This window comes from Stegostoma tigrinum, chromosome 9 (assembly GCF_030684315.1).
Source record: "Stegostoma tigrinum isolate sSteTig4 chromosome 9, sSteTig4.hap1, whole genome shotgun sequence".
Taxonomy (NCBI): domain Eukaryota; kingdom Metazoa; phylum Chordata; class Chondrichthyes; order Orectolobiformes; family Stegostomatidae; genus Stegostoma; species Stegostoma tigrinum.
The window spans coordinates 63,779,247-63,802,185 of record NC_081362.1 but is presented as its reverse complement, the minus strand read 5'-3'; the positions used below and the strand labels follow the sequence as shown (position 1 = coordinate 63,802,185).

General features: G+C 40.1%; 1 protein-coding gene across 4 annotated transcripts in view; it reads right to left on the bottom strand.

Annotated features, from left to right (window-relative positions):
- ubr2 (ubiquitin protein ligase E3 component n-recognin 2) overlaps positions 1-16,277 on the bottom strand; it is a 136,977-nt gene extending 120,700 nt beyond the window's left edge. For 2 of the 4 annotated variants that reach the window (XM_048535650.2, XM_048535651.2), the window contains exons 1-2: positions 16,173-16,277; positions 7,175-7,434 (exon numbers count right to left, since the gene is read on the bottom strand). In XM_048535650.2, the coding sequence (XP_048391607.1) occupies positions 7,175-7,434; positions 16,173-16,250 (338 nt within the window). In that variant the 5' untranslated portion in view covers positions 16,251-16,277. Of the gene's footprint in view, positions 1-7,174; positions 7,435-11,316; positions 11,508-16,172 lie in introns of those variants that run through there. The other 2 variants (XM_048535652.2, XM_059648602.1) reach the window with 2 other exon arrangements.
- Between the last annotated feature and the right edge of the window lie 6,662 nt (positions 16,278-22,939).

The window sequence follows — 22,939 nt, the reverse complement described above, 5'->3', positions numbered from 1 at the left end:
CTAAAACCTCACTGCACAGTTTTCTCCGATCAGAAAAACACCCATTTACACGACCCTCCCATTCCTTAAGCTACCTTCGAACCATGCCATCAGACCCTTTCATTCCATGTACAGAACCTTACTTTTATTGGTTAAACCCTCAGAGTCTCAAGGTTTTTGGAGAGATTTGGAGAGCGGGTTTCTTACTGCATCTTACCAAGTTCACCTCATTAAGCATCTATCCCACTCCAAAGGTGTCCCACTTGTCCATTTTCAGCTCAGTCTTACAATGCATTATTCATAGAACAATTCATCAATTCAGCAGATAACCCAGAATTGACCAGAATCCCTTCTGCTTGTGCCATCTTTACAAGTTCTTCATGCATTCAGGCAAGCACTCAGGCCCTAGCTGAACAAAAACAATGCTTTTGCCTCAATGCTTTCAGTGGCTGAGAATGATAGATTTATTACCCCCTCACCTCAATCCCAAGTAGCCTATCCTATATGCTTAGACCATGGTATCTGGTTCTGGGATCCCAGATGTTAGGAACATCCTTCCCACATTCACCCAGCCCTATCAGAATTTGAGAGATTTCTATGAGTTTCCTCCTCATTCTTCTGAACTCCAAAGAATATCGTGCTGAGATATCTTCATGTCAGTCTTGCCATTCCAAAGAATCCGGTAAATCTTTGTTGATCTGCCTCCATAATCAGAACCTATTTCCTTAGTTAAACAGACAAAACTGTCCACAGTACTCCAGGTGTGGTCTAACCAAGGCCCTGTACAAAAGCGTTCCTGAAGCCTCTCACTATGAAGGCCCACATACAATTTGCCTTCATCAGCTGCCACACCTGTATGCTTACTTTCAGTGACTGATGTACAAGGCACGCAGGTCTCAATGCATCTGCCTTTCCTAATTTATCACCAGAGAAAAAAAATTACCAGGTACCTACTCTTGCTTCCATGTTGACTTTTTTGATGTCCACTTTGTTTGGTGAACTGGAAACTTGTCATGCTGCTTCTGAAACGTGTAAAAGATGAAGATAGATGTGCCGGACATCGAAATTGGCCCCACCCAGACATGTGATCCATTTCTGTCTATGTCACTCAGATTCCAGCACATGTTCCATTTTCCAAATATGCCTTCTGTGAACTATTTTACCAGATGTCTTTTAACAGTCAACATACACAGCATTTACTAAATTACCTTCATTAACTCAATTAGCCAACTCCAATCAGCTCACACATAATTTGGCTTTGACAAAACCATGCTGGCTAGCCCGTGGTTTTCCAAACGAGAACAAATTTTGCTCATATTTGGTGGCGACAGCGAACTTCCAGAACAAAGCCTAATATCACATCCATTGCTGATGCCAAGTCCACTATCGAAAGTGAACAAAAAAAAAGAAAACATAAGTACGGCACAGGAACAAGCCCTTCAGCGCACCACCCGCCCCCCAAAGCCTGTGCCAATCATCATGCCCTGACTAAATTTTTTAAAAAAAACAAACTTTTTGCCCTTCTTCTGTCCCTATCCCTCCATATTCATATAACCATCCAGATGCCTCTTAAATATCGCCGACGTACCTGCTTTCACTATCTCCTCTCTCGCACTGCATTCCAGGCTCCTACCACAAATGTCATGAAAAGCTTTCCTCGAACATCTTGCCTAAACTTTTGCCCTCTCATCTTGAACCTGTGTCCCTTACAATTGAAACTTCAACCCTTGGAAAAAGCCTCCGACTATCCACGCGACGTGTACCTCTCAATTTTGTTGACCTCTATGAGGTATCCTCTCAGCTGCCGTCTTTGCAATGAAAACAATTCGAGTCTTGTTAACCTTTACTCCTTGCCAATGCCCTTGAGACCAGGCATCACCCTGGTGAGCCTTCTCTGCACTCTTTGCAAAGCTTCCATGAGCTTCTAGTAATGTGGCGACCAAAACTGTACATAATACACCAAATGCAGCCTAACAAGGATTTTATATAGCTGCAACATGGTTTGCCAACTCTTGTACTCCAAGCCCCAGCTGATGAATGCAAACATTCCATGTATCAGCTTAATCACTTCAGCCACTCATGTTGCCACTTTAAAGGAATTGTGGACCTGTATGCCCAGATCTGTCTGCATGTTAACACCTCTCCTGGTTCTGCCATTAGCAGTATAATTGACATCTAAATGCAATCCTCCAAAATGTATCACCTCGCTTTTGTCTGGATTAAGCTCCATCTACCATTTCTGAACCCAAGTCACCAACCTATATCCAGCTGTATCCTTTCACAATCGTTGGCACTATCAGCAACTCCGCCAATCTTCATGTCATCCGTCAAGTTCTTAATCAGACCACCCACGTTTTCATCCACATCATTTATAGAAACTACAGACAGGAGACCGAAGACTGATCCCTATGGAACACCACTAGTTACCGGTCTCCATTCTGAAAAAACATCCCGCCACCACTACCCTCCATCTTCGATGACCAAGCCAGTTTTGTATCCATCCAGCTAGCCCACCTCAGATCCCATGTGAATTTAATTTCTGTATCAACCTGCCACACAGGACTTGATCAAATGCCTTACTAAAATCCATATAAAACTACAACCACTGCTCTTCCCTCAGTTACCATTGTCAACTCTTTCAAAAAATTCACATCAGGTTGGTGAGATATGACCTTACCTGTACGTAACCATGCTGTATGTCACGAACTAGTCTATTTTCGATTAAACGTGTATATATCGTATCCCCCTCGGTATCTTTTCCAGGAGCTTCCCAACCACAGATTTCAGGCTCACCAGCCTATAATTTCCTGGATTAACCAGGCTTCCTTTCTTAAAGAAGGGAACAACACTGGCAGAACCTTATTGCTTACTTTATCATTTTAAACACAAATTAAGGACTGTTCAGAAGTTATGAAGAACGCATTTCAGTTATTTCTCACAGTACGTTAGGTTTTGAACAGATTAGGAAATATAATCCCTTTGGGATTTGTTCAGTGATAATTAACTGCAGTGAACTCCATTGATCAGTCGAGTGATAATTGTCATACAAGGTTACGATATAATTTCATGGCTAGTTCCACATGAAAACATTGTTTGACTACTAAGTTGCTATAATGCAATGTCTTATCCATAAGCTCTGATGCAATAATTTTTTTAAAATTTTGATTCCCTGTTACAGATTAGAGTTCTACAACCAACATGAGCAGCAAGCTCTTCAGAGAACATGAGAGAATGCACAAGCTGATCTTCATGTCAAATTTCCCCTTATCCATTTCAAGAAAGAGGGGGACTTAGAATTTGGCAAGCATCTTTGAAATAATTTCATTTCATAGAAACCCTACAGTGTGTTATCAGACCTTTTAGCTCAACCAGTCCCCACCGACCCTCTTTTAAAACACTTCTCACATACAGGATATCAGTTAAATACGCAAAATTAAGATTCTGCTGAATAGCATGAGTCAAATTGTATTTCCTAAAAGGAGGAGTGTTGTCAAAGATACCAGGAAAATTGTTGTTTTCTGTATACCATAGACCTCATTGTCTAACTTCTGAGTCAACTGGAACAAGCTCGCATTAAAAAAAAATCATTCATCAGGCAAACACCTCATGCAGAATTGAATATGCTTGACTTATTATCTGTGACTCCAATGTGGAATTCAAACCTAAAAGCATGTAACCCAAAGATAAAAGTGCTGTCAATGACTGAAAGATGATCCAGTGTCATCTACTTTACTGAAATTGTGTATGAAATGACTATTTTAAGATAAGCCCCTCTTCAGAAAACAAACACTGATTGCCGAGTTTCCAATACAATAGACAAAGCTTTTATTTAAACCTTGACCAGTTGCAAGATGGGAAAGAAATTGAATTGTTCTAAGTACTACAAACTTAATATTACATAACCAATTGCACTGCCGTCAAATTTAATATGACCGGAAAACAAAACACAGGATTCACAACCTGCACCAATCTCAATGAAAGCAAGATCCCTTATCACAGGCATCCCATACTATGTATCTGTGCAAGCACTACTGTTGAGAAACAATATATTTTATTTCAGGTTTGCCTGAATTCTACGTATTAATATTTAACATCAGGAACTAAAGATGTAGATTACTAACAAAGCACAAGCTGACGGACAGATGAAAACTAAGTCAATTTAAAAGGCAGTCAACAAAGGAAGTTTGAGAATGCCTATCGTTTGTTCCTCTATCACATGTTGCATCAGGCTGCCTGCAAAGCACATTCTTTCTTTAAATAATGCAAATTAATACATTCTTTAAGGTTCGAAATTGCACATTTTTTTTAAAATTACACAATCAATTCCCAGGATTCAACTTTCTAACATTTGTCTCCTTGTTTTTGTCTTCAAACAATTAGAATAAACTGCAAGTGAACAAGTGAGAAAAAAAATTTCAGTACTGATGTTCATGCATTTTAGGAATATTGTGCCACATATTTACACTCCATATTCTTAAGCCTGGAGCATCACATCCCCAAATGAAAATGTCAAGGTCAACTCAGAATTAAAAACTGAACAGTGAGATGCTGCCAAAGGGAACAGTTCATTTAAATTAGTAAAAATGACATCACATCAGCAGCAATATTTTTGAAGAAATACTCGTTATGTTACAATCAGCCAAATCTTCAGTATGATGGAGTAAAGGATGCTAAAGTTTTGACTGTCAAAGTGTATGCCAATACTGGAATATCTGCACAGAAAATAAGTTCAACATGGGACAATTCTCTCTCTTTGGAGACTAACAAGGAGCAACTTTAGCTGAAAAATGCTCACTTCTATGATTGCTGCACCGAGGAAACGTCAAACTAAATTGGGCAGGCAATGCAATTTGGGAATAGCTCCATTGGTGCTACCACTTTTGACCGAAGTTTGCTCTTGTGCTCCAGCAATTTGAGCTGGAGGAACAATACCTAATTTTCTGCACAGGCTCTCAACAGACTGCAGAATTTGACATTCAAATCAACAATTTCAGGCCTTGAACTTAGTTCTCCATTCTGATTACCTCTACTTTCCTTCATCGACAGTGACTCTGTTTACAAGAGTTGCTCTCGGTCCAACTGACATGTTTTCTGCCATAAACACCTACCAAATATATATCTCTTCTCTAATGCCATTCATACTTCTCTTGCCTTTTGCTCTGAGCACCTTTACAATTTCTTTCACAGACACTTCCAACCCCTTTTTTACAACATAAAATCTCAGTTTTCCAGATATCTTTATTTCAAAAGAACAGTGATGGCAAACTCAAAATGTTAACTCAGTTTCTCTCTCCGCATATGCTGCCAGAATACAGCTTCTTGAGCACTTTCTCCCTAAAATATAACTTTTCCACCCAGCTTGTGACTTCCTTCCCTAAAATTTAGTTATATCACTCAAGATCAAGACTGCATTATAATGTTCCTGTAAAGCACCTTGGAATGTTTGAATTTTGAAAGATGTTATACAAATGCCTATTGTGCTGTTGTTCTGCCATATTAGAATGAATTACGGAAAATTTGGATGCAGACAACTCACTTGAACATTAGACCAAACATTCACAGGCAGTACTCTTGATTTATCAATTCTCTACTTGGTCTTCAAATATTTCAGTGGGTTCAGCACACCAACACCACATCATACTTCCAGAAAACCTTAAACATCATATAACATCCTAAGGCATTTCACATTAGCAAATTCAAAGAAAATTTAATATTAAGTCACCTGAAGGGATACTGGAACAGGTAACCAGAAGCTTGGTCAACAAGATAACAAAGTGTGGGGCTGGATGAACACAGCAAGCCTAGCAGCATCTTAGGAGCACAAAAGCTGACGTTTCGCGCCTAGACCCTTCAATCCTTCTCAGAAGTTAAGAGTCAGCAACGTAAAGAACTTTTGTGAAGGAATTCCAAAGCTTTGAGCATTTGGAACTGAACGCAAGCCACCAATGGTGTGGTGATTAAACACAAAATCAGTCACGTTCAAGAGGCCAAAATAATAATAGGAAGAATTAAAAGTTCTTCCTGAGGGCGTGGAGATAGAGGAGTCATACTGCCAACGTCATCTCTGGCTCTGAAACTGTAGCTTTACAAGTGCACAGTCCTGCTCCATCATAACAAATTTGTCTTGGAGAGTTTGGAAAGCCAACTTAAACAAGTGGATAAAGTTTTATGGACTGTGGTTTTGAAACATTTTCTCACTTGCTTCACCCCATCCTTCTTTCCAATTTTCATTTTGTCTTCTGCATTTTATTTAAAAATAATTCAATTATAATCTACTTCCAGGTTTACACTTCTTAATTGAGAGTTGTTTCAGGGGAATTTTTCAATCCTACTTGTTGAAGAGACTTGTTTCACAGACCAGGAGAGAGCACGGTGACTCAGTGGTTAGCCTCAGAGTGCCAAGGACCTGGATTCAATTCCAGCCTTGGTGACAGTATGAGTAGAGTTTGTGCCTGAGATAATAGGAACTACAGATGCTGGAGAATCCAAGATAACAAGGTGTAGAGCTGGATGAACACAGCAGGCCAAGCAGCATCATCACAGCAGGAAGGCTGACGTTTCAGGGTCCAGGTCAGAAACGTCAGCCTTCCTGCTAAGCCTGCTGCATTCATCCAGCTCTACACCTTGTAAGCTCAGAGTTTGTGTCTGCGTGGGTTTTTCCACAATGACCCAGTTTCCTCCCACTGTCCAAAAATGTGCAGGTTAAGTGGACTAGCCATGCTAATTTGTCCCATGGGTCCAGGGATGTGCAGGCTGCATGGGTTAGCCATTGTAAATGTGGAGTTAGACGGAGAGAGAGGGAGAGTCAGGGGCTAGGCCTGGGTCGGATGCTCTTTGAAGGATAAGTGTAGATTTGATACGCTGAATAGCCTCTTTGTGCACTGTAGGCATTCTATCATTCTTCCTGCTCTCAAACACACCAGATTCCTTGCAGAGGAGGCTATATTTGATCAAACCACTGGTGTCACAATTGTCCAATGAAAAGCCGACAAAAAAAAATCTGAGCAGCTGTAAGCATAGTGGATAGTTGGCACCCTTCCTCAACAAAGGATCATCGCCAATGTTATGACCAAGCCAACATATGAACAATAGTGCATGGTGATTTAGTTCCTTCTTTTATTATCAAATATTTGCCAATATGATAAATGAAAATAAGTCAAATTCAACAGCTCGTAATGTGCTTGGATTTTTGTACCTGCATGAATAGGTTGGCTCTCCAATTTTGAAAACACGCCCACACAGCTGAGAAGATTTATTTGCCTTTTCAAGTTTTCTTATTCCCACAGCTGGATCCTCTCCACACAGGTACCATTCCATTGGCCCCAACAGAAGATGCTGCGCCAACATTTCTTCATGAAGTGGATTCGGGTTAGAGCCTCGACAGTAAATCTTTGGTACGTAATAGGCAAGATGCTGGTACATATCTTTGTTCAAATCTGTTGCTTGAAGCCAGTTCTAAAGAAAGACAACGATGGCATAAATAAGTATCTATTGCAAGAATCTAGTATTTAAAACATACATACAAGTGCAAAAATGAAATTCATGAAATTGACTCAGCAATTTCATTAGTTGTGCAGGAAGCATAAAAGGTCAAATATTCACTGTAAACTTCAAGTAAGTTGCATTTTTCTGAGCCAATCAACCACAACAGATAGCTCAAGGAAGCCAACATCAACATCCATGGCTGCAATCAGAATAGCTAATTGGATCTTGGATTGTATTTACCTGAATTAGTGGTCTATTAAGTGCCTTGGCACATCTTTCCAAGTTCAATGTGCAATAAAAATATGCAGTTGTTCAACATAGGTGGTAGTCACTTGCCAAAGACCACTGAACTCTTTCAAAGAAGAAGGAGTTTATCCATTTCCTTTGTTCCTTCTGGATATTGCTGCATTTTTTCTGAAGCATTCAACTCATTCACTTCTGAAGACAAGTACTGAATCAGCATTCAGTGCCTTAGCAGCCAGTGTATTCTGTACCAACATTCTTTGCATGAAGTATTTTAAGTCTCCTCTAATTATCTCAGGAATCACCTTGAATCTGTACCCACCAGGTGATCGATCCTTTAGCTTTAAAAACTGTCTTTTCCTCCTTTTAGTCTTTCTAGCCTTTACAAAATTTTAAATAATTCATAAAAACTTGACTTGTCTCTGCTCTTGAGAATATAGTTTCATCTCCTCCAAAGTAGACTTTCAACTCTCATACTTTATACCATTCTAGACTCAAAACAAGCTGCTAGACCATCAAAATAAAATACATGACAGCAAACTGTTGTTCTTGTACCACCAGAGCAAGAATCCAAATCCATGGAGGTTATGGCAAGTCAAAGAACAAAGATATATTTGCATACTGCATTTCTTGTTCATCCAGAAACGTCATGGTACTGCAGCCAATTTACAAACGGTAAATTCTTAAGGGTAGCAAAAAAACTCATGCATTGCAAGTGACCAAAACGAAACAAAGTTGACCAGCACAAGCAAAGAACCCGATGAACAAATTTCAACTGTGCTGAGTACTATTATTTTCTGTACGTAAAGCACTTCCACAGCACTATATTCAATGTCAGTCCTTAACTGCTCAATTTCCAGAAGACACTTGATTGAATAAGGTGCTATTTCAGAAGTTGGGTTATTGATTAGCTCAGTTGACTGGACTGTTGGTATGCAATGCATAAGTGAGTAATTTTCTGGTTGTAAGATGCAATGGATTGTGTGCACACATGTATCAGCCCTGGGACCTCAACATTTTTTAGCTGACATAAATGACTGTGATGAAGGTACCAAAGATATTCATAGATTATATAGCATGGAAACAGACCCTTTGGTCCAACTCGTCCATGCCAACCAGATGTCGTAATTTAATCTAGTCCCATTTGCCAGCATTTGGCCCATATCCCTCTAAACACTTCGATTCACATACCCATCCAAATGCTTTTTAAATGTATTTGTACCACCTCTACTACTATTTTTGGCAGCTTGGTCCATACACGCACCACTGGTGTGAAAAGGTTGCCCCTTAGGTCCCTTTTAAATGCTTCCCCTCCCACCTTAAACCTATGCCCTCTAGTTTTGGACTGTCTCACCCCAGGAAAAAGACCTTGTCTATTTATACTTTCTACCTGCAACTCCACTTTCAAGGGACAATGAACCTGCACTCTAAGGTCTCTGTTCACTCCCCAAGACCTTAGACACTGATCGGTAAGTCCTACCCTGATTTGCCTTTCTCAAAATAGCAGCAGCTCACATTCATCTAAATTAATCTCCACTGGCCAATCTGATGGAGGTTCTGTGTACTCTGAGGTAACCTCCTTCACTGTCCACTACAAATCCAATGTTGGTGTCTTCCACAAACCTACTAACCATACCTCCTATGTTCACATCCAAATCATTTAAGTAAATGACCAAAAGCAATGGACCCAGCACTGATCCTGGTGACACACTGCGCCAATCATTATGGCACACAGCTGATCACAAGCCTCAAGTCTGAAAAGCAACTGGCTGTCACCACTCTCTGTCTTCTATCTTCGGGCCTGTTCTGTCTTCAAATTGCTAGTTCTCTCTCTATTCCATATGCTGTAACCTTGCTAACCAATTTACTGTGAAGGACCTTTGTGGGTTATAAATTTGCTGACAATTCAGAGGAAAAAAGTAGACAAATGTGAAGAGAACAATAACATTCTTCGACAACTTCCTTAAGTGACTGGACAAAGATTTGGCAGAGTTTCATGTGGAAAAGTTGTGAAATTGTCCATTGGGCAGGAAGAAATAAAAAAGTAAATAACCAATTCGCTTAGATGTTGCAATGCCAAGGGATCTCTGATATCCAGCTTCAAGTAATTAGGAAAGCCAGCAGAATGTTTATTGCAAGCTGATTTGAAGACATAAGTAAGAGGTTGTGCTTCAATTGCACAGGGCATTAGTGAGACCAAAACTGGATTACTGCGTATGGCATCAGTTAACTTATTGAAGGAAGGACGTAAATATGTCAGAAGCATTTCAGCAAAGATTTACACAACCAATACCTGGAATGAGCAGGTTGTCTAATGAGGATGCCTGGGGAGGCTAGACTAGTGTGAGTTTAGAAGAATAAGAGGTGGACTTAATGGAAACATACGTGATCCTGAAGGGTCTTGACTGGAGCTTGATGGAATGTATCTTCCCCAGGAGAATTTAAAATTAAGGGTTGGACAGAGAAAAAGAAAAAAAAATGGTCAATTTGAGAAGTGAGTGTCTTTGGAACTCTCCTTGAAAATGCAGAGGAAATAGTCGTTCAATGTTTTTAAGGCAGAGGTGGATACATTGTTTCTAAAAAAGGGAATGAAAGGCTACTTGGGGGTGGAGCATGCAGATTATTCAATCTCATTTAACAGCAGAGCATACTTGAGGGACCAAGTGGCATACTCCGGCTCCAAAATCTCAAGCTCCTAAGCACCAGGAATGGGACTTGAACCAATTACTTCATTCAGGCTCAAAACAGTATCACTGATCCACGTTTACACCTGCAGTCATCAACTGGGACCCAACTTTAATGCAGTCCATCGGTCTACATTTTGAGACTGCTTTATTGCTGATATTACATTACACGTTAAGATTCTTCCAAAAATGCCAAACCAATAGCCAGAATAATAACAACATTTAGACTGTCATCCCAACTGATGGTAATACGAGACAAGTCTAATCCCAGAGCGAGATCCAGATTGATTACCAAGGAGCTCAATCACTGAACACATGCACAAGGTCACCAACATGCTTTTTAACCAAGAATGTAAAAGCTTACTATCACCAGTGAAAAGTATAAACTACACAATACTACACAGGAAATATTGGAATGATCTCATCACAAAAAAACAGACAGAAAGATTCATTGCTTTCATCCCAATAGTACCTTTGTTCAAATTTAAAACTTACTGAAGAATCATCCCTATCTCCATGCCTCCAGGTAGGTACAATTACAATATTTAAAAAGATATTTGGCTGGGTTCACAGATAGCAAAGATTTCAACAGAATTGGGGTAAACACCGGCAAATGGTACTAGTTCAGTTTAGGAAACCTGGCCAACATGGACAAGTTGGGATGAAGACTTGTTTCCATGCACTATGACTCTATCCAACTCCAATGACATGTTTCACCGGTTCTTTTGATCTTTAAATCAAACGAATCGTTGATTCAGCAAGTTCCTTTCTTAATGGAATGGATGCCTGAATATTATTTTCACAAAGATTTTCATATTTTCAAACAAATTTTATCTGCTATGACACAGTTCACACAATTTTGCAATGACTGTTGCATGGATATCAGTATAAGTTTGATCAATATTTGTACAGAGAAAACAGGTACCTTAATTAGTCATATGGCTGTTAACTCATTGGTTCCAAATCATTTGTACAGTATATATACTTTGGCAATGCTCATGCATGCTGGTTTCCACCTTCTGGTGTGGATTTGGGACCTGTCTCCTTGCCCGGTGATCGAAGTTATGGTGCTGTGCGCCAGTTATGCCAAAGCCACTTTGCATGAGAGTTGGTTGGCTAAGGGTGAAAGATGGAAATGTGATCTCAAACTGATCAAAGTTAGCAGTATTAGTCATGAATTACATATGGAGTTTGTAAACCAGCACAGGTTGAAGAGAGTACCTAATGTGCAAAATTTCTGGTACAACCTGAGGGAGCAGCCGGAGAGAGAGATTCAGTGAGGAACCCTCCGGCATATCGAAACTGATAATCCTGGTCTGCTCGAAGTTCAAACCGAGGAGTTCCACTGGAATAGCTTAACAACATTTACACCTACCCAGCAATGTCAAAAATTGCTGAGCTATGTCCTGTACAAAAAGCAGGACAAAGCCAAACCAGCCAATTACTGCCCAACCAGTCGATTCTGAATGCTCAGCAAGGTTATGAAGCTGGTCATTGTCAAAGCTATGCTGTCAAGTAGAAATGTTCAGAAATAACCTACTCAGAAAACTGCCCTCAAAGCTATGAAATTCTGAGAGCTGACACACCGACTTTGGGTTCCAGAAGCTGCTGCCATGCAGAGATCTGAGGTCTGCACAACAGACAGGAGGATATCAAGAAAACGTAGCTGCTCATTGACATTCAACTTTGAGTTCCATCAGGACCACAACTCCTAATGTTCCTTCATCAAAATATGGACAAGAGACCAGACTAACTCCAGAAGGGAAGTCACAGTGATTGCCGTTAACATGAAGCAGCATGTTTGGCCAAGTCTGGTGAAGGACAAGGACATCAGATACACAGAAGCACTGCTCCCTCCAATTTTTCCTTGAAATCAACACCATTCTGACTCAGAATTATAACTGCCGTTCCTTCACCATTTCTGGGTCTGAACTCTGGAATTCCCAACTGAATAGCATTCCATGTGTACCTACACCCAAGGTTCAAGCTGTTTAAGAATACAGCTCATCACTTTCTCAAGTCTAATTAAAGATTTGATTTGCTTTATTTTCACGTATACCTAAATACAGTGAAAACCTTGGTTTGCGAGCAATACAGACAGATCATAGTAAGCAAGGGCATTCAGGATCATATAGAGCGAGACATACAGGTTACACTGTACAGGACGTGCGCAAGGCAAGGCAAGGCCTCAGCTGCCCATCTGCAATGACCAAATGAAAATGAATAAATGTCTGCCTTCCGACCCGAATCTGATCTGAAAAGATTGTGACAAAGTAAGTCCACATATATCTTTCGCCAAGTGCAGAAAGTGATGGGATGTATAATTTCACTGAGGAGTGCCATGCAATTGAGGAAATCAAAATAACATCCAAAATTAACGTAGATTAGTGACAAAGTAGTTACACAGAATTAGGGGATAAACCATTGCTTAAAAATTGGTGGGTCAAACTGATCGAAAAAATTCTGCTAAGTGAAACCGTATTACAAAGACAGGGTAAGATGACATGGCCAATGGTATCAATGTCATTAAAAGGAATAAAAACTTCCATAGTAACACAAATGGGTGTTGCTGAATTGACTCAAAGTTGTGGGCAATATGAAAAGTTGAACTGGAAGAATTCAAACAAAAAGATTAATACAACAGTCGATGACATCAATGTTTCAATGATCGCAAGAGACAATTGATAATAGATAAGGTTCAGAGACAATCCTGACTTCATTATACAATCAGGCCACGTTCCAATTCAGGACTGACTGACTTCAGAATTTATAAATGTACTTGCAACACAATACAAATTTTTGAACTTGAATATCAGCTTGGCTCATAATTAACGCACTCATCTGATCCAGCTAATTATAGATCCAAACTCCTCTCCAGTTTGAGAAAATGTCTCAGCTGAAAATGATAATTTTTTTTGAGAATAAAACTGGAATATATATTGAGCCCTATTAACGTCCTCAATGATTTGGAATGTTTCTCATGGCATCATGAAATCAGAGATTTAATGCGAAGAAAGGTCTATCACTTGCTTCAAGATCTGACTGCAGAATTTTTCCAAAAAAACCTATACAGTCAAAGTCCAAACTCGTTCTTTTTTTTTCCATGAATGCAGGTTACAGCTATTCTGCCCATGGAATGCCTACACGTTGTAAATTGCAGACCAAATGACAGAGGACCCAAAAATAATCACTAGCACTGTGCAAGATGTCTCTGGAGAAACTACATTTTATTACAATTCGGGCTAAGCCACCAACTTCTTACATATACTTGAATTTCCATGTGACTATTTTTACAGGTTTTCCATGCAGATCTTTAAATATTCCCCCTCAAAATGAGATAGTTATGTGATGGGTCATAACACATGTCTCAGGAATTAATTTTTCAGTATATACTGAGAAAAGCCCCCAGGTTTCACTGATTCCTTCACTTGCAAAATTGATGTCACTCACTACTTTGTTGCTGCTATTCCAGTAACCCTTCAACCACTTCCCATAGCCTATAACCAATACTACCGGAATCCAAAGAGCCTCAACTTCCTGAAAGTCCCATGTCTATCACACTGTATGCCAGAAGCTTTAATCTTCTGAATTAAATTAATCCTATCCAGATAGCGCCACACTCCTTAACCACTGAACCCAAGAGGGAGCAATTCTCTGTCAACAGTACTGTTCTCCAGATGAGACATTAAACTAGACTGTGCGTTGTTTCAGGTTTTGGGAAGTTCCCAAGGCTGGTCTTCAGATACCGTGAATTTCTCCAAACATCTTGGTTAACAGTAATGGAAGGCTGCAAGTCCAACAACATTTAAGAAGCTTGACACCCTCCAGGACTAAGCAGAACCATATCTGTGAACGTTCACTTCTTTCACCACTATTGCTTGGTAGCAGCATAGAGTCGTAGGGTCATACAGCATGGAAACAGACCCTTCAGTCAAACTTGCCTACATCAACCAAGTTTCCCCAGCTAAACTCGTTGCACTTCTCTCTAAATCCTTCCCGTCCAAATGTCTTTTAAATGTTGGAACTGTACCTGCACCTACCACTTCCTCCAACAGTTCAATCCACACAGAACAGTGTGTACAATCTAACAAATGCGCAACAGAAATTCACAATTCCTTAGCCAGCACCTTGCAAACTCAGAGCCACAGCTATGTAGAAGGACAAGGGTTGCAATTAATGGGAGCACTAAGCATCTGCATTCCCCTCAAAGTCACTTCCCATCTGACATGGAAAGTTTTAGTTATGAAGAGATATTGGAAAGACTGGGGTTGTTTTCCTTGGAACAGAACAGACCAAGGCAGGGACATTACTGAAATGCATAAAATTACAAGGGGCATAGACAACATAGACTTTTTCCCTTGGCTGAGAGATCTATGATCAGGAGGCACAGACTTAAAGGTAAAGGGTATAGAAGGGATGTGGGGAAAACTATTTTCACCCAGAGGGTGGGAGGAATCTGGAGCTGATTGCCTCCGACAGTGGTTGAAACAGAAATCCCTGTACAGTTAATAAGTATTTAGACACACACTTGCTTTGACAAAGCATATATGGCTGTGGGCTAAGTGCTGGCAAGCGGGATGAAAATTGTTCGTATTTTTGTTTTTGATCTGTGCAGATTTGATGAGCAAATGCCTTTCTCTGTTTGTACACCTTCATGGCTTTAAAATATCATTGTTTTGAATGCTGGAACTCTGTCCCTTAACGGTACTTTGGTTTCACATACATAAAACAGACCATCTCAAGGATAACCTGAGATGAGCAGCAAGTGCTGCTCAAGCTAGCAACATGCAAATCCTAAAAATGAACCAAAAAAATCCTTTGAACATGAACAGCACCAAAACACTAACTAATTCAAGCATTCAATATGCGTGCAACTGACAACCACACTTTGTATAGTACAACACTGCAAAAATTGGCCACAACATGCTTTGACATCTTACAGGATATCGGTTTTCTTTCTTATGTTCTGGGGTTGACTCTTCTTCCTGACCAACATTAACCTGCAACCAACTGAACCAAATTGAATATTTTGCCTACCTTATAAAAACTACAAATCAAAATATCTAAGTTCTTATGGCATCCTGGACACATTAAGTCTTCACCCATAAAACGCCTTTTACATAACGCGGGCACAGTAAGTTTCTTGGCAGGTCGACGAGGTTTTAAACCCGCTTCAAATGCTAATGTAGTTTACTTGAGGGAAAAAGAAACTACACAACTGAACCATTCATATGGGGTGGTAAAAGACCCAAATTGTACACTTCCGAAGAGCTAGAACAAACATTTGGATTGTGTCCAATCAACAGTGAACGACCGATACTTCAACATGAACATTTTAACTCCGAAAGATCATTTCCGGTCATCAATCAGCTCCTGTGAATTCGGATTCGGGATAATTAACTATTAGTTACATATCATGAGAGTGGATGTCGAAGAATTTGTTTTTGACGAGGTTGTCACTTCAAGTCAACAGCAGGAAGCGCGGAGTCCGGCAAGTTAACAACACAAATGTAAAACAAGTCATAGGAGAGAAAATTAAATACGATCGCCCTTGGATTTCGTATAGATCCGCCTCACAGCTTGTCCTTTCATCGAACCGGTGAAACACCATGTCTCAGCAGATCGGAGGACACGACCCCAGGCCTGGTCTTTACAGAGCAACCTTCCCAGGGTCTGAGAAAGACAAACTGCTTCTTGAGGGGTACACAAACCAAACTGATCACGGGTTCCCCACCCTATTAGTTAGCAGAAAATTAACACAACGTGCAGTATATATCGTACCAAGGCGACATCCTTCGCTGAACAGTCCATTAAAAACTTGGGGATGGCTGGAACGTCTTCCGTCTCTGTGGCCGCCATCTTGGATTTCTCGGCCTGAGAAAAGGAGCAGGTCACCAACCGGAAATGATCGTCACCAAGGCCAAACATCCGTTCTCGACAGGCATGGGCTCCATCTCAGCCAATCAGATTGTTATAATGTCAACACCAATCATCAGGACATTGAGTTAAGACAAAACTACTCATTTTATTTGTTATTTAAAAGTTTTTGCAAACGTTTTAACTGCCAAAAGAGTTAACTTGTTGAACAATTTATATTTCATTAAATTTATCTTCTGCGCAAACCCCTCCCCCAATTCCATTGCTGAGAACACAGAAACCAAGTACTGCAAATTCTAGAAATCTGCACGAAAAACAAACAATGCTAGCCTATTGACCCTGAAGGTCTCTCTCCACAAATGCTGAAATCTGAACTCAAAACGAAAAATGCACTCACATTCGCGTTGAAAACCTCTGTCCAGGTGCTGCCTCTTATGCTGAGTCTTTCCAGAATTTTCTATTGATATTCTCTCGTTTAGACATTCTTAGTAACCACCTTTCTTATTGTGGACCTGTTTTTGTTTGACCCTTAATAAAATGTGCAAATTATCGCATTGACTATTCAGAAATAACAAAAGAAATCAAATCCTGTGTCAGCTGATCTTAACTTCATTGTTCTAAATTCTGAAGAAGTCACTGGCCTCAAAATGTTGACTCTGCTTTCACTCCACTGATGCTGGCAGACTGAGTAAGTTCCTCCAGTATTTTCTATTTTTGTCTCGTATTTCCAGCATCCACAGTTTGTTTTATTACATTAACCTTTGTGTTCTTTAGTTACCAAAGGAAAAAGGTAGTAATTTCCCTAACTCCTGATTTTAATGCAACAGCCCCTCGATGCTGGAATTGTTCTGTGGTCAGTACAAAAATGAGGATTCGAGGAAAGAACCAACCTTTATAGCCGTACCCTATGATGTTGAAGAAACTGCAAACCAGAGGCGACTCATCATGTTAGGTGTGCTGTTGCAGACATACTTTCAATCCTGAGGGTGAAGTCATGCCTCACACTTGGAACAAAATATGGTGACCACGAAACTACTGGATTGACGCAAAAATTTATCTAGTTTAGAATTCCAAATCCACAGCAATCTCATCAACTGAATCTCTCTCTTAAATGGCAAGAAAACCATTCAATTGCATTCAAAAATGCAGCTTATCATCATCCTTTCATTGGCAGTTGGGATGGATTGTGGATGATGATAGAACCATTGCATTTTAGCTTTCTCTTGACCCAAACCACCAGAATTTATCTGTAACCCTCCTGCCTTAAATTGTTTGCACTGGGAAGTGGTGGGTCACTTATTGGACAGAAAATGTCATAGAAGGACACCTATTACATGAAGCTTTATATTAAATTCATGATCACAAGATTGTGAGGAAATAGTGATAGGTTACAGAGGACACAAAGGGCATGATTTTCAGTTGTGTTACTGAGGAAGGGTCACTGGACCCAAAACATTAACTCTGTTTTTTTCCTTCACAAATGCTACCAGACTTGCTGGGCTTTTCCAGCGACTTTGTTTTTGTTCCTGATTTACAGCATCCACAGTTCTTTCAGTTTTTATTCATAATTTTCAATTGTGATTTGGAAACTCAATGCCTGGATAATTTTCAGATCATGACAGCTGTGTCAGTGTCACAATGAGATTTTGAAATATACATGGCCTGGCTGGGCTGGAGCTGAATTGGTGGGAACTGCAGATGCTGGAGAATCCGAGATAACAAAGTGTGGAGCTGGATGAACACAGCAGGCCAAGCAGCATCTGAGGACCAAGATGCTGCTTGGCCTGCTGTGTTCATCCAGCTCCACACTTTATTATCTCTGGAGCTGAATCGGTGCCCAGTTACCAGCGTCAAGTCTTAACAGGAAGCTGGAACTGTCTGGAGAGCATGTAGCAAAGGCAAGTAGCAGCCTGACGGGGTCGGTTCATGCTTGCAGAAGAAAGGAGGCACTGTTGTGGAGGACCAGCAGTGTCAACATGGATAAAAGTGGCAAAGCAGCCAATATGAGAGGTAATGCACTCAATCTGATTGCACATATGCTCTCAAATCTAATTATGCGAATGGAAGAGTCACTCAGTGGTGCAACCTTTTCTCATCAATGCATTCAAATACTTTCCAAAATTCCAAGATTTATCTACTAAAATAATTGTCGCCTTAGCAGCAACTGGTATAAGGTTAGAAGTATTAGCTTCAAAATGCAGTGAAATATCCTTCCCATTATTATAAATATGGCCTCAGGGGTAATCTACACAAAGTTAGAATAATATGTTTCAACCTGTAATCAAATGGCCTTGAAAGGCATCTTCCAGTATGATTGGCCATTCTGATATTAGTTTCAGAATGATTAAAAACAGCATTGAACTAATGAAAATGGAAATGAGATTCATCGTACAATCATAGAATTGTACAACAAAGAAAGAGACCATTGGCTTGTAGCTATACCAATTCTTTGAAAGAGCAACTCATTCAGTCCCACAGCCTTGTTCTTTCCCACAATCCTATAATTTTGTTCCTTCGAGTGCTTAACCCAATTCTTTTGTGATTGTTGCCGTAAAATCTGCTTCCAAGACCCTTTCAGGCTGTATATTACAGGTTATAATAAAACATAATACAAAAAGATACCTCAGCCCTGGCTTTTTCTTACAATTTTGTTAAACTTATATCCCTAGTTTTTGACCTGAGGAGAAAACGGTTCTCATTTACTCAGTCAAAACGGTTCATGATTTTGCAAATCCCATCTTCTCTGCTTGAAGAAAACTCTCACAACTTCTCTGTTCCCTCCACCTAACTGAGGCCCTTCACGCCTGGTTCCATGGACCATTTCTGGTGATGAGATGCAGAACCAGGACCTTATTCAAAAATCTCAATCAGTCTAGACCTCGAACAACGGAAGCAATGCTGCAAGAAAATTAAAGTTGGCATCTCAACAATCTCACCAAGGTGATATTTCACAATCAATAACTCATTGCCACCCTTTCAGTCTCCAGCCATCTGAAATTACAGTCAATCGAATAGTGCCTGATCAATACTGAAGTCCATTATAACAAACATTTTTGAAGAAGTCTTTAGCATCTCAACCAGCAAACATTGACTGTTTTGACAACAATGACTAAAAGGTATAGGACTACTTGAGCAAAGGTGCAAAACTTTTACACAAGCAAGTTTGTCAGAACTCAAGGGAAGAGCAGCATTCGAATGGTATCTGAAGGCAACAGTACAGCATGAAAAACCTGATATAAAGAACAAATGGTGAGTGGAAAGAATATAGGGGATCTAACAACCGGCAACAACAGTTGTAGTTTCTTAGGTGCTGTCACAATATATTTCTGTTGCAGCTACACAACTTGATTTTCCTCAACTGGGCAAAGAAGTGCAATTTCAGAAATGTTGTAATGATGATTTTATTCAAGAAGGCAGACATGTCTGTTTCCAGAACCTGCAACGAAGTCTCTCTATGCATGCCACAGGGAAGTGTATTGCAAGGTTACTTATTAGTTGTCTCTTCCAAGCTGCAGTGTGGTTTTCACCCGTTAAGATGGATAACAGACATGATGTTCATGTTGTCGGAAAGTAAAGAAAAAATTCAAGCAATAGCACCAACTGTTGTTCTTGGACTTTTTAATCACACAAAAGCCTCTGCCAACTGTGAAACCAAATCTGGGGTGAATATTTCCAAGAAGCAGCCTTCGGAAATTTGTCACCATCCTTTCCTTATCTAACATTGATATACAAAAGTTTTGCTGCTCACCAGTGGAATTGCCACACACTCCATTTCAGTGAAGTCTAGAGTCAAGCAAGATGCAAGCGAGAATGATTGCATAGACCTCTTCTTCATCTTCCTCCCTGCAACACTGCACCTCATCACAAGAAATTTACCCACTGGCATAAAGATAATTTACAGAACAAAAACAGAACCTGTTCAAGCTGAGCTGATTTCAGTTTGAAGCCAAAATTATTTTCACTTAAATTATTAAGCTCAAGTATTCTAATGCCTGTGTGCTCACACAAAAACGAAGCTCCATCCTTCTCTGAAGTATGTAAGAAAATGGATCTTGAAAACTGCATGATTTATATATATATTAACATAACTTTTGGAATGCAAATGTTACCATAGAGGCAGATCAATATGGCTCATACTTTGTGAAGGTTTTCTTTAAAAGAAAATCAATGTCAGAGTACTTGTGAAACAGTGATATTGTTCTAGTTTTCCTCAGAAAGCAAGTTGAAGTACACCCTTGTGGTGTGTTAATTGAAAGTTGTTCATACTGTGGTGATTTGTGACAGGTGGATAAATCTTGAAAGCCTGTTTTCAATTCAGAATAATCAAAGATCGATTTTAGTTTAGAAAACCCATTGGAAGTATTTTATATTAATTTGGAACAGACCTGATGCAATGGTAGTAGATTTGCCAACTTTAGGTGCATTTAAGTTGTCATTGGATAAGCATATGGACGTACATGGAACAGTGTAGGTTAGATGGGCTTGAGATCGGTATGACAGTTCGGCACAACCTCGAGGGCCGAAGGGCCTGTACTGTGCTGTAATGTTCTATGTTCTATGATTATGGACAGAAAGACTAGTTTAGCTTCTCTTTTCAAAGGAGTTGAGGACAGTTCAGGGAAAACACAGTCATCTCAATAGAAAAGCTTAATTGGTGCAGTTTCCACAGAAAGTTTGTTTAGAAATCTGAAAGTTAATAGGAGCTGAGAAGATTTAAGCTCTCAGTTTTGTGAGTTTTCATGCAAAAATTCTAAACATTTACAGGAAAACATAACTTTTAAATTTGATATGAAGGGGTAATTTCTGTGAATTGAATCTCTGTAAGTTGATGGCCTTAGGAAGCAGATTGAAGCTATTCTGGTTTATCATTAAAGGGTCCTGAATTTGTATTACTAACACTACTTGGCCCCTTTGGTTTGTAGAACTCCCTGAATATGCATAAGTGTTGTACTCCTGCTTTCGACTTGTTATTCTGCATGTTGTTTCTAATCAAAGTAATTTAATGCCCTCTTGAATGCCTCATTTGAACCTTCATCCACCACACTTCCAGGTAGTGTATTCTGGATCGCAACTACTTATTCTCTTCAAAGCTTTCAAAATCATTCCTGTCTTGCATTCTCACCCACAGGGTGTCTGCGGCTTCAACTAATAACAAGAAAAATCAAATGGTGGTAAATCTCTTCCTGACATTCCATATGTCTCCAGCAGAAACCAACACATACGAAGGCTATGGTCCCCAACACATTCTGACAATAGTACTGAGGACTTGTGCTTGAGAACTAACTCTGTCACTGTCCAAGCTGTCAAAATATGACTACAACACTGACATCTACCTGACAACGAAGAGAATTTCCCAGGTATTTCCACAAGAAGCAAGGACAAATCCAACCTCACTGATTACCACCTTATTAGTCTATTATAGATCAATAAAGTCATCAATGGTGTCGTCAACAATGCCATCAAGCAGCATTTGTTCATTAATAACCACCTCATTTACATTCAGTTGGAGGCGGTTGATTGGACTAGTTTGTTTATAGGCAAAGGGACCTTGGAGAGGTGCTGGCATAGTAGTATTATCACTGGACTGTTAATCCTGACACCCAGATAATATTCTGGGGACCCAGGTTTGAATTCTGCCACAGTGGATGGTGGAATTTGAATTCAATAAATATCTTGAATGAAGAATCTAATCATGACCGTGAATCCATTGTCGACTGTCAGAAAAACCCATCTGGTGCACTGATGTCCTTTAGGGAAGGAAACTGACATCCTTACCTGGTCTGGCCTACATGTTATTCCAGACCCACAGCAATGTGGTTGACTCTGAACTGCCCTTTGGGTCATAAGGCTACAAGAACAGATCAGAAGCCCCAACAACACTGGAGAAGATTAACACCATCCATAACATAGCAGCTGCTTGATTGGCATACCATCCACTACTTTTAGCTTTCACCTCCTTCACCATTGACACAAACAGTCTACCACCTACAAGGTGTGCTGCAGCAACTCATCAAGGCTATTTTAACATCACCTTAAAACCTTGACCTTTATTTCCTAGCAATTTCGCTCCAAGTCATGCAATTAATGCAGGCTTACCAAGCCACATATTCCATGAACGAGTAAAAGGAAATAGTCCATTTGTCGTCTATTTTAATATTACCTATTTCCTTTTCTTGACCACGTCTTTGCAGATTGTTTCAAAATTAAGTAGATCGTATTTAAGGTAATTAAATTGGACGATATAAGGGCCTCAAACTATACCACATAAGGCTAATCCCAGTCCCGCAAGAATTGGTGATGACAATGTTCAGGGATAAGAAAGTGTGGAGCTGGATGAACACAGCAGGCCAAGCAGCATCTTAGGAGCACAAAAGCTGACATTTCGGGCCGAGACCCTTCATCAGAAAAGGGGGATGGGGAAAGGGTTCTGAAATAAATAGGGAGAGAGGGGGAGGCAGATCAAAGATAGATGGAGAGGAGACAGACAAGCCAAAGGGATGGGGATGGAGCCTGTAGAGGTGAGTATGAGTAGGGAGGGGATAGGTCAGTCCAGGGAGGATGGACAGGTCAAGGGGGCGGGATGAGTTTAGGAGATAGGAAGGTGGTGCAGCTTGAGGTGGGAGGAGGGGATAGGTGAGAGGAAAAACTGGTTAGGGAGGCGGGGATGAGCT